At 38.3% G+C, this 12,068-nt stretch overlaps 1 protein-coding gene across 1 annotated transcript; it reads left to right on the top strand.

Annotated features, from left to right (window-relative positions):
- Window positions 1–36: 36 nt before the first annotated feature.
- Window positions 37–11,392, top strand: aqp9b (aquaporin 9b). Its single transcript, XM_020625778.2, has 6 exons — window positions 37–272; window positions 1,048–1,174; window positions 3,815–3,952; window positions 4,211–4,329; window positions 5,619–5,836; window positions 9,983–11,392. The coding sequence occupies exons 1-6, from the start codon at window positions 171–173 to the stop codon at window positions 10,143–10,145; spliced, it is 867 nt and encodes a 288-aa protein (XP_020481434.1). The 5' UTR covers window positions 37–170; the 3' UTR covers window positions 10,146–11,392.
- The last annotated feature ends 676 nt before the right edge of the window (window positions 11,393–12,068 follow it).

Below are 12,068 nucleotides of genomic sequence, written 5' to 3'. Positions count from 1 at the left end.
CGTGCTGTCGGCCTGCAGAGCGCTGCACGGTCCGAGTGCACTGAGTGGGAGGCGGCAACCTAAACCGACAATCACACACACATACACACATACACACTCCCTCTTAGTTGTTAGCTGTTTGTTCAGACCGTAGGAAGACATCAAGGAGCCGCAAAGAAAAAAAAAAAAACATGGAAAATGAGAAGAAGAGGAAGCTGAAGGAGAGATTTGGCCTGAGGCGGGACATCTTAAAGGAGTTCCTGGCGGAATTTCTGGGAATATTCGTCCTGATAGTGAGTACCTCCCTCTGCACCTGTCACACAGCTTAAACAGCCGCTTTAAAGCTTTGAACCGGCATGCTAATAAGGTGTCAAACTGGGTCTCTGGGGACTCAGTGTGACTGCTGTCTCTCTCATGTCTCTATTAGCAGATAATATATTCTGGGAATAACAGATTCTGCCTTTGATGTGCTGTGCTGTAATTTGCTCCTGACAATCACAACAAGATGTTGCTGATGTGGGAATGCTGTTCTCCTACAAAACTTCCCCAGAAGGGCTTTGTAACAGAATTTGAACCATTATCACCATAATAATGTATGGTGATAATGGTTCAAATTCTCTGTAGCTTCTCTGAATTATGATGTTGTGATGAATGTTGTGAAAATGAATGAGAGAACATTAACACTTAACATTAGAGAGAAGTATCTGTGTATTATTATTGGTAACATTTGTCTGTTGTTTAAGTTGCATGTGTTTACAGCCTGGACTGAGCTCCACCTGTCCCAATCTCTGTCTCCACTTTAAAGCAGCTTCCACAGCAGCCCTCTTTGTTTTTGGATGACTGCTCTTCTCCAACACTTTTTTGGTCTGAATTACTTCTGCCTTTTAACTAATAAGTGGGGTATTCATTATTTTCCAAGCTCTGAGTTGGACAAATTGTCTGTGGCAGTCGCAGGCTGTTGGTGGACAAGAGGGCTAGTGTTAATGGCGGGTATAATTGGAATAATTAAAAACAATGAGTCTTTCTACCTCCGCCCTTTGTTTTTTTTTGTTCTTGTCTGTGTCCCAGCTCTTTGGATGTGGTTCAGTGGCCCAGACGGTGCTGAGTAAAGGGGGTCTTGGGGAACCTTTGACTATCCACATAGGTTTCACTCTGGGAGTCATGATGGCCGTCTACATGGCAGGGGGAGTGTCAGGTAAAAAGAAGCAAACTCTTTTTCTCAATTCCTGCACATCTCACATTCATCACATCACTTAATCCTCCAATTTCTCAAACATTGCAACTGAAGATTATTTTCAGTTTCAAGTGTTCTCATAACACCAGTGTCCTGAAGCCTAAAATAATGACCCACCAACAACCAAAAAATATCCAGCTAATGCTTCAATCGTTCGCACTCTTGCCAAGATATATCCAACCAAAGAACAATCACTTGTTGTCTGTTCCAGCTCTTTCTGCAAAAATGTTGACATTTAAAAAAAAAAACAAGATGCTCTATCGGTCATTCAATCTTTTTCTCAGTGCCATGGGGGTAGTCAGCGAAAAAAAAACACATAATATTATTTTGATATTTAAGACTGCAAACACAGTCATGAAACAAAGGTCACTGCTCTGTTTGTCTCTAGTGGAGATGTGATCTTTGGTCGTGGATCTCTGAAACAACAAGCCTCTCATCCAGGTTTCTCTGTGTCACTTTTATCTAAATGTTCGAAGTATCAACGAAAAAAAAAATCTTCAATAACAGATCTGATACAATAAGATTATTGCTCTAGAAAAAGAAATATAGTCCATTCAGGAGATACTGAGTCCTGATGTGTTATTGGAACTTTTTGGGACATAGCCTACCTTAAGGATGACAGTAAAAAGAGCCTGTCTGAATTGGCAGCAGTAACAGGTAAGAGGAGGTAACAGTTGTTCAATGTCACAGTGTTCCTAATGGGCTAATTTAGAAGAAATGATAAGTTGTATGTTGGTTTGTGTTCAGGACAGAAGAGAGTTAGCTTAACTTGGTATAAAGCATAAAAAGGTAAAAGTTGCTACAACTAAACAGCTACGACCAATACTATAAAATCAAATTTGCTAGCTTTAGAGTCACTTGTAGGCAGATGCTGGTGCAGCAAGCTAACCAGCTGATTGCCTCAGGTCAATATTTCTTATACAGACATGAGATTGTTAACAACATTCTCATATAACTCTACGAAGGCCATGAAATACAGTTTCGGCAGATGGCTGTTTAACATGAGTCTGGTTCTTCTCGAGGTTTCTGCCTCTTAAAAAGGACGTTTTTCTTTGCCACTGGGACATTGCTGAATGTTGCTTAGTGCTGTGCTCATGGTGGATTAATGTTTGGTCTTTGTAAATAGTTCAACAAAGAGTAAGGTCTAGACCTGCTCTTTTGTAAAGTGTCTTGAGATAATATTTGTTATGAATTTGCGCTGTGCCGATGAAGATTGATTGATATTCTACACTAACCATTCTCAAGAAGTGTTATATGTGTTAGTCCACCAGTGATTTGGGGAAATAATATATTTTGTGAACTTGAAAACCATTAAAATTATTCATTCAGAAATGTAAGTGCGACGAAGAATGGAAAAGGATTTTTATCTTTCTCTCTTGTTTACTGTTGGCTGTTGTGATGGCTCTGACTCATGCTAACGGGGTTAGCCTGCTCCTGCTACATGTTTAATGATAAGAGTTGTAAAGCTTCAGAGGAATAGCAGAAAAGCCTGAGGACAGTGAGGTTAATATATGGAGAGCTTTTGCTGCATGACTGGGCAATTCAGCCGCAGGGTCCACAGCTCAGTGGGAAGCTTCTGTCCGACGACATCTCTGAAGATGATCATAGGTATTGGACTAATGAGCTTTACTGGGGCAGGGGTCTCTGGAGAGGAAGGGGGTCAGGTGTGACAAGCCTGGCTTTCTAGGCTTCCCTGGCAGGGAGGCCCCATAGGAGAAGAAAACACAATTGTTTTCACTTTGTAGTCCCAGATTTTAGATGACAGTGTACCGTAAGTGTGACACATCATGGTCACTCTAATGACCTGCAGTCTACGTGTGCCTTAAGCAGATTCAGGCAGATTATGTCAGATGCAATTCAGACAGGCAGGTCTGGCTGGTTGTCGTGGTCAGTGTTTGTGAACAGGACGGGGAGATTAACAATGGGCGCATGGCTGATACCCCCAATGGTGTTACCACAGCGAGGTCAAAGCCAAGATCCCAGAGTGTTAAATAAATGACCCCACACTGCCATCACAGCCCACTAACATTTGGCTGGAATGTGTTCAAACAAGCCTCTTAAGGACAATGTGAAATATGGGAAAACAGACTCTGGAGGCAAAAACAGACCCTCTCGCCTGCTCTTTGTTTGAAAATATCCTGAAAGTCTTCGATGAAGAAGCACCAGAGGGTTTGAACATTAGCACTAAATGATCAGACAGCCTGTCACCGACTATTTTAATCCACTTAACTCAGTTCACCTGATCTGGTAAGACAAGGAACAAGATACGCACCAAACTTTCAAGCAGCCGAGTGCATTGTGGGCAATGTTTTTGTTGTTTTCATCTTGACTTTTCTGATAGTGTTATGCTAGTCTGATTTTCATCAAAAAGTAACAACCATTCACTAGTTTTAGGCCACTGCTTTATGAGAAGTGGGTGTAACATTTTATAGACCAAACCATGAAGTATGACCATAAATATTATTTAAAAAACGCTAACCAGCTCCTAACCGCTAAACGCTTCTACAGGTCATTTAAAACAATGCACTATTTATTTTATTTAAGTTGAACTTTTTGCGTTTGTTGATTTGTTGTGTCTACTCTTTTGTTGCGTTGTTCCAGGAGCTCACGTGAACCCTGCGGTCTCTCTGGCCATGGTGATCCTGGGGAAGTTGCCTCTGAAGAAGTTCCCTGTGTACGTGGTGGCGCAGTTCCTGGGGGCTTTTGCTGGATCCTGTGCCGTCTATGGGTTGTATTATGGTGGGTGTAAATGCATAAAGCCATCATTAAGAGAAAACTGTCCCCGAGATGTAAATGTTGATTGAGGTGTGGAAATGGGGACATTGGTCAATCTGCTTCAGGAGATCCACCAATGATAATAAAAAAAAGCAAAGACTTTTCAATCAGATACTGTTTAAAGTGATATTACTTGAAAACAAAAGGCAAAGACTTTACAAGCTTGTAAGTAATACTTGCATTTACATTTGCTTATATTAACTGTATTTACTTTTTCCACAGATGCTTTGATGGAATTTACCAATGGACAATTCCTTGTTACTGGTGCAAATGCTACAGCCAACATATTTGCATCCTATCCTGCAAAACACCTCTCAGTCCTAAATGGGTTTGTTGATCAGGTGAGACAAAGGTTATAATCATTAACAAAAACTAAAATGTAACAAGTGGCAGGTCTATAGGCCCATAAGGCCAACCGATGGAGGTTGTGGTTGTTCATCTTTTGCATTTGAATATATTTTCTTATTATTGTATGATGTTTGGGCTACTTGTTTGGCCCTTTACCCCTTAACAAGTATCCCATATTACAAATAAAGACTCACACTAAAACTAATAAAAACAAAACTAAAACGAAGCGTTTTCACAAAATAAGAACTAAACTAACAAACCAGCTTTTACAAATAATAAAAACTCATTTGCAATTGAAAACAAAAAGCCAGAATGAATCAAAAATAATAAAAAATCCCCATTATTATAACCTCGATCCTTACAATATCCATACTGATGATAAAAATGTATACTTTATACAAACTGCCTGATGACTCTAAGCATCCAATGGTCTTAAATCTCTAACTAGCTTTGTTTTTTCACCCCTTTCTTTACATGGAATTATTGATGGGAGTGAGATGGCAAACCTTTTCAAGTGAGATACTGTGTGTGTGGAAGCTACTAGAGCATACAGAGATATATGTGAGCATGCATTTAGTGCAGTCATGGGCATGAATGGAAGTATAAAAGGTCATGCGAGTTATTTTCTGGAGTATGAAAAAATAACGTTGCAACGCTGAGAATAACTTCCATCTGTTCAGAACGGGGCCAGATGAACGTGTTAGTTTATGTATCTGTGAAGCCCACTGGGGCATTAGGTTTCATTAGTTTTTATTTTTTCTAACGCCAATGTAAACAGGTACATCTGATGTCAACAAAGCATTGAAAACATCATTAATTAGATCGACTAATCGACATGAAGAGTTATAATTGATATATTGAATTTAATTAAGAATGTGTTGGAGTGATGTCTTTGATGGGGATTTACATAAGGATCACAGACTGTATGTTTAAATGACCTCAAATAAAGAATATGTTGAGTTACATAATTATTAACATTTTTATATTTAGGGGTACCTGACTTAACCGTTTTATTTCTGAAATATTGTACTTTTATATTCTCACTCTGCATGGTTATTCATTAACAGCCATAATGGGTCTTTATTGTTCAGCTGCCCTCTAAGAGTCAAAGGGGGGGAAAGGGGAAGCCCCATAATAAGCTTAGACAAAATAACATAGGGCAGAGTTCACCACAGCGGATATGGTAATACTGAACATCCACTCAAAGACAGCAACAACAAACAAACAAACAAAGTTATAATGACTGAGGTTGTGCTAATTACCTGATGCTTTTGTTGTAAAGGTAATTGCAACAGGCGCGTTGATCCTGTGCATCCTGGCCATCACTGACAGGAGGAACATCGGGGCTCCAAAAGGTGTAGAGCCGCTTTGCATTGGCCTGATCATCATGGCCATCGGAGTGTCCATGGGTCTGAACTGCGGTTATCCCATCAACCCAGCACGGGACCTCGGCCCACGCTTCTTCACCGCTGTGGCGGGATGGGGCATGGAAGTTTTCAGGTAAGAAATCAGAAAACAATTCCTGTATCACATGTAAAAAAAAAAAAAAAACAGTATTTGAAAAATGCAAATGTAAAAAAAATAGTGTTTGACAGTGTCATATGTTGTATATCCATGGCCGTGTTGGGACTATTATATTTGATTGAACCTATTACTGAGACAGGAGTCCTTTATTTACGGCTGCTCTTACTCTTACAGCACGACCGAGTAGAAGTGTGATTTAAGAGACTTTAACCAAGTGGCTGCTTTATCCTGCTTTAGTCACACATGAAGAGCAGCATTTGTAGATCTGCTCTCTTGACAATCTGAATCAATATTGCAAAAGCCATGCATGTGTTTCCTGCATTTTTAAAAAGGGCTGTAGGATCTCATTTAAAGAGAGCAGGGAGTTTCCATGCACAAAACATGTCAAATATTCATTAGTTCATTATTGAAATGTTATAAATGTAAGTTCCTCTCTCTCTTTTCTTCCTTGTTACCATGGCTACTCCTGGTGCTCTTTTTATTATTAATATATTTTACTTGATACTATATACTAAACTTGATATTGATCTTGAAAAATATGTTTTTACCTCTTGGGGGCAGCAGATACAGACACAGCTTTCATGTATCACTTTTGTAAGATGTGTCAAATAAAAGCTGTTAAAAATAGGTTGGCCAAACAGTCAGGAACACTGAATCAATTATCAATCATTTTAAATTGTTTCTGACAAAGTGATGAATGATAAAAAACAATGACTCTGATTTGATATTTACAAACTACATTAGAAAATATCTTGCAGTGCTGCACTACAGTCACCAGCTGGTTGCTGACTGTGTCTGTCTGCTGTTTTGGGCTACAGTACATAGGTAGAGTTCAGTGGGGTTTTTTCCCACTGAAAACAGATGCTTGATACTAATTAAAATGACCTCATTGGACAAACAAAACAGTAAAGTTTTCGACAAGACAGCTGAACAATGAGCTGAAAACTCACTATAATGGTCTGTGAAGCTCAGGGCAGCTGCATATAAACAGGATGATTGTAGTCGAATGTTGAAATCTTGTGGGTGTTTCATATATTTGTTTCAGAAAAATAATGTTTCCTGAAACTTTGAACGCTTTACCTACTGAATGAGCCAAATTCATTTAAGTATACCTTTAATTATTCCTGTTATTTCAAACGTGTTAACACGATCAGATTTCATTAAAAGACAACAACAAATTATTGATTAGTTCAGACACTCCAAATTGCAACTGAATGTACCAATCAGAAACGGTTACATCACACTGCAGAGGCCCATCTTGAAGTCACACAGTTTTACATTTGATATATTGTCTGCACGTTGCAAACAGGAGGTGGGCAAGGTGCACCTCTGCCTCCCTTTCACTTTGGACTTTGTCAAGAAGGCAAACAAAGCTGTCACATGTATATAAACTAAACATGTATATAAATGGTTCACAACAGCAGACCTATGTTTACTGTACTTACAGGATAAAGGAGAGCACATTTCAAGTATTTGCAAACACACAGAGTCTGGTTAAACAACCTTTTAGGACCTATTGATGTTCTGTGCAGGGCTTCAATATTGGCCCAGTGTTGTTTTATGAAGTCAAGTAACCAAAGTCGGGCTTTCGCAGTAGTACAACCCCAGAAATGATCGTTTTCATAGTTTAACAGTCACTAATAGACACCTTTTTCCTTTTCTTCTACCATCTATTTTCCATCAGTAGGTAATGTTAGGATCATTTACTGCAAATGTTATCTTTTAAAATTGCAATTCCAAATGTTTAAGCACGATTCTTGTATTTCTTTGACCTGGGGCAGATTCATGCTGTATGCATCAAGGTGCTGTTCAGCCCTTCAGCCTTTTCTTTTCAACCTCTAAATTCAAAAGTGTCTGTTCATGCTGCTGAAATGCATTAATGGAGAATATGAGACTTTCAAACAAGGCACAATATACTGCTTGGATAATAACATTTTGCTTAATAGCACTATTAATAATTCTTGATCTACCTCATAAAATAACACTATATTAAGTGGTTGAAGGTGGTCTGTCTCCATTACGCAGCTATAAACAAGTCCAGATGGCTCGCTTGGCGTATATATATATAAACACACATATTGCTTTAATGCACATATAAGCCCTTGGTCATATCAGGTTTATAACATGTAAAAAATACCAGCTTAATCTGATATAATCTTTTACATTTCTGATTCAAATACAGCAGCTATGAATGCTGTGTATTAAAATACACTCGAGGCAGGCTTAAGATTTCTGTACATTACATCCCGTTTCCATATGGACTATGGAGAGTAGTACTTGGCTCCATTAAATGTCCACATGGCTTCAATTTGACCAACTGAGTGTCTCTCATCCTGGCCCGATCATTTTAGCTGTGGCAAAAGATTAAAGTCTATAATCCAGCTATATCCTTCCTTTAGTCTTCTTCCTGTACCCACAAGAGAGAAAGATGACCTTCTCGGATGCTTGTTTACATTCAGCCCTGTTAACTGGAGCCCTTTCACCTGCAGTAAAAACTCCTTACAGGTGAATTGACCAGCAGGACTCTAATCTCTGTCTGGCTCTGTCTGGGGTTAGAATGAGGACACATGCACCAGGTCTAGCAAACAGAGCTCCTCAAGACTTTGCAGTAATCTGGGATAAGTGAATATAACTTGCCTCAGGTAGGATGATATAACCGTAAACATACAGATTGGTAGGGGGTGTTCTTTATTCCATTTCAAAGAAAACTACAACAAATTTATAACGTACTTCTATAAAGCTGGCAGACTAACAAGAGTCCAAAGGAACAAACAAGGTTCGAAAGTGATGAATTAGAGTGATTTAGAGTTTTTGATTCATAAATATGGACAAAGTGTTGTGTTGCATAGTATCAAATTGTAATGAATGTACTGCATTATATTTCATGGCATTGAAGTCCACCATAGCGTATCTTAAAATAACATATCCCATGCCCATTGCATTGCACAATATTGTTTTCTATGGTACAGTATAGTATGGCATAGTATTTAATCATATGATATAGTTTCCTCATACATATTTTAATGTCTCATATCATATCCCATCTTACCCCTATTCTAACTATCTGCATTACAACGCACTGTTTCATATTATATGGTATCATATTGTACGGTTCTGTATGGTATCAACATGTAAAATTGTATTGCACTGCATCATATCGCATCCTATTGTATTATATTGCAACATATTGTGTTGTTTATAAATACAGTATATTTAAAGCATCATATCATATGGTATGGTAGTGCAATTATCTTGAGTTGTCTGATGAAGTGAATGTTCACAAGTTGCTCATGTTAGTGTCGTGCAAATGTTATTTATTTATTTATTCTTGCCCGCAGAGTCTTTCCAGTATTTTTTACAGTGGAGGGTCAGTCTCAGACAGGAACTTACTTTTAGTGGATTAAAGGTCACATGTTATCCACCTTATCAACCAGTGAAAACAAGTTTTAGAGCTCCCAAAACATGTCTGTGAAGATTCTTGCTAAAAACCCACCCTGATCCTGTATTTCATCATGCGTATAAACCCCTCTATTTCAGCCCTGCTCAGAACAGGCTGTTTCTGTGTCTGTAGCTTTAAATGCAAATGAGCTGTTTGACCACGCCCCTCTGGAAGGGCTTGGGTGGATCAAGGGCCTTTCAGATAAGACGTGTCGCACGCTTAGCTTGCTGCGAAGTAGGGCGCAGAGCAAAAGGGGAGAGCGCACTCGAGCAAAAAGCAACAGCGCGCGTTGCTAGGTAGTCGAGAAAACAGCTCAGGAAAGTAGCTTCTGCCACAGCACTATGTAGTCCTACGTGTCCACTATTTAGAAAAATGCCCAGACTTTTCTTCTGCAACGGAGAGGGAGACGAGCAGCAACGAAAAAGATGGTGTGTGTTCATGAAATTTTGCGTAGTATGTGACTTTTAATAAAGTAGTTTCTAAATAGTCACATTGTATCCTATCGTATTGAGTAGCACAGGTCATTTCGTATTGTATGACATTGCTTCTCACAGAATCCTATCATTTCATATTGCATTGTATGGTTTCTATTTGTTTTCTTTTTGTCTTAATTTGCATTCGTTCTGAATACATTCACATGTAGTCTGTCATAATAACACATGTTCGGATCCTCATCCCTGCAGTGCTGGAGGTTGCTGGTGGTGGATCCCTGTGGCAGGACCAATGGTGGGCGGAGCAGTCGGAGCAGGAATCTACTTTCTCTTCATAGAGTTGCACCATGCTGAGCCTGAGAAACAAGAGGAAAACAATGTCCAGGACAAGTATGAAATGATAACTGTAAGTTAAATTTCAGAATCAAGATAGCGGAATAAAGTTACAATACTGTTGAGATTCACCTCAAAAGGCAAAAATTTCCATCCAGACGAAGCATTTTTATACATTTCTACAATAATTCTGAAAAAATGTACATGTCATGGTTTAAAAGAAAGCATGTATCTGATTACAAATATGCATGAATGTTTTATGAAGCCTTTAATGTTTCTTTAATTAGAATATCTTGGTTTTTTTTTAAATTTTCCAGTTGTATCTAGTCAAATCTTTGTATGGAGAGTCTCCTCTGTATTACAGCTGTGCAGTATTCTGTATAGTTTAATGTTTCCTAATCAGGATCATCTCCTCTCATTCGAAATATTTGCCAAGTGTCTCTACAGTATGTTTATTTTGAATGCTGTCTAACAAATGGGAGCACATAGCACTTAGAGACCACAGCAGAGGTGGGGTCATTTTTGATTGTTTTTAGCCGTTGTGTTACAGTCAGGACGTTTATGTTGAAAGACTTTCTCCTTCCATTCCCGTCATCCTTTGCATGTGTTTAAAAACAGTTATGTGTTTCATTGCTACATGACAGTATTTTGTTTTAGCTTTTAGTACACATTTATTTAGAACTTCCAGCCTTAACATGATTAGACTAGTGTTACTGATTTTTTTCTCCATAGTTTTTTGACACACAAACCTTAATCCTAACCGTGAGAGATTCAATTGTACTGCATGCATTGACATGGTAAAACAACACACACGTTGCACAATACACAATAAATCATGACAATCACTTTGTCTTTTTTCATCTCTTGATGAGATTTTGTGAAACAGGAAAGTTAAGAAAGTCAGAAGCACAACATCAGAGAGGGAATTTGTTGTAATTTCCCAGAATTAAACATAATTTGGTTCATATTTTGATACATTTCTTGCCCTGCTCTACACGTCTTTGATGCTTTAGCTTATGTTGTGATTCAATTTCTTAATTTGTTCTTTTTGTTGTTGATTATTTTCAGTTGTTTTTTCTAAGGTAGATAATGAATGTTATTTTTGTCAGTATTATTTGTCTGAATAAGCTATTCTTCTTTTACACTCCTCGTTGTATCCTGATATGAAGTCAAGTTTAATGATACTATTTCTTTCTTCACACTAGGATCAGTGGTGTAAGCAGAGTATTTTGTGATACACAAATGTAACTTTATGCAATGACGATGCTAACCCCAAAAGATACCTGATGTTTTCAGAGATAAATTGAAAAATAAATCATAACAGCACTGCGACAATCATTCAGTGATTTATTCCCCTATTAAAAACATTTCTTTATTTCTTTTCAAAGATGACATTTTTACTTGTAATAGTAAGAACAGCACAAACATCTGCTTCAGCTACTGAGGTTTCCAGCGCCTGTTGTTATTCAGTCTACATCATTGTCACACTGTCATGCTGGTGCACTTCCATAGCAGAGCCATCTTTAATTATTAGTTAATAGTAACACCTCTGCTTTTCCAACCATGAACAAATCCGCTTTAAAATACAAATGAAACACAGTGATTTAAGAATTTGCTGTTTAAAATGACAGTTAGGCCTACTTATTGAAATTAGTTTAAAAACATTTAATCTAACAAAGTAATGAAAAAACAGCCAAAAGTGATTTGAGAAATTGCATGCCTATGTAATTTAAATTGGCCAAAAAAATACTGGCAATTTAGTCCTAATTGCCAAAAAGCTAAACCTTCCTCACAACAAGCATATTCAAGAGTTATTCAAGAGTAGACACCCCCCCCCCCCCCACACACACACACACACACACACACACACACACACACACACACACACACACATACACACACACACACACACACACACACACACACACACACACACACACACACACACACACACACACACACACACACACACACACACACACACACACACATACACACACACACA

Source organism: Labrus bergylta, chromosome 3 (genome assembly GCF_963930695.1).
Source record: "Labrus bergylta chromosome 3, fLabBer1.1, whole genome shotgun sequence".
Classification (NCBI taxonomy): Eukaryota; Metazoa; Chordata; class Actinopteri; order Labriformes; family Labridae; genus Labrus; species Labrus bergylta.
This window is presented reverse-complemented; position numbering and strand designations above follow the sequence as displayed.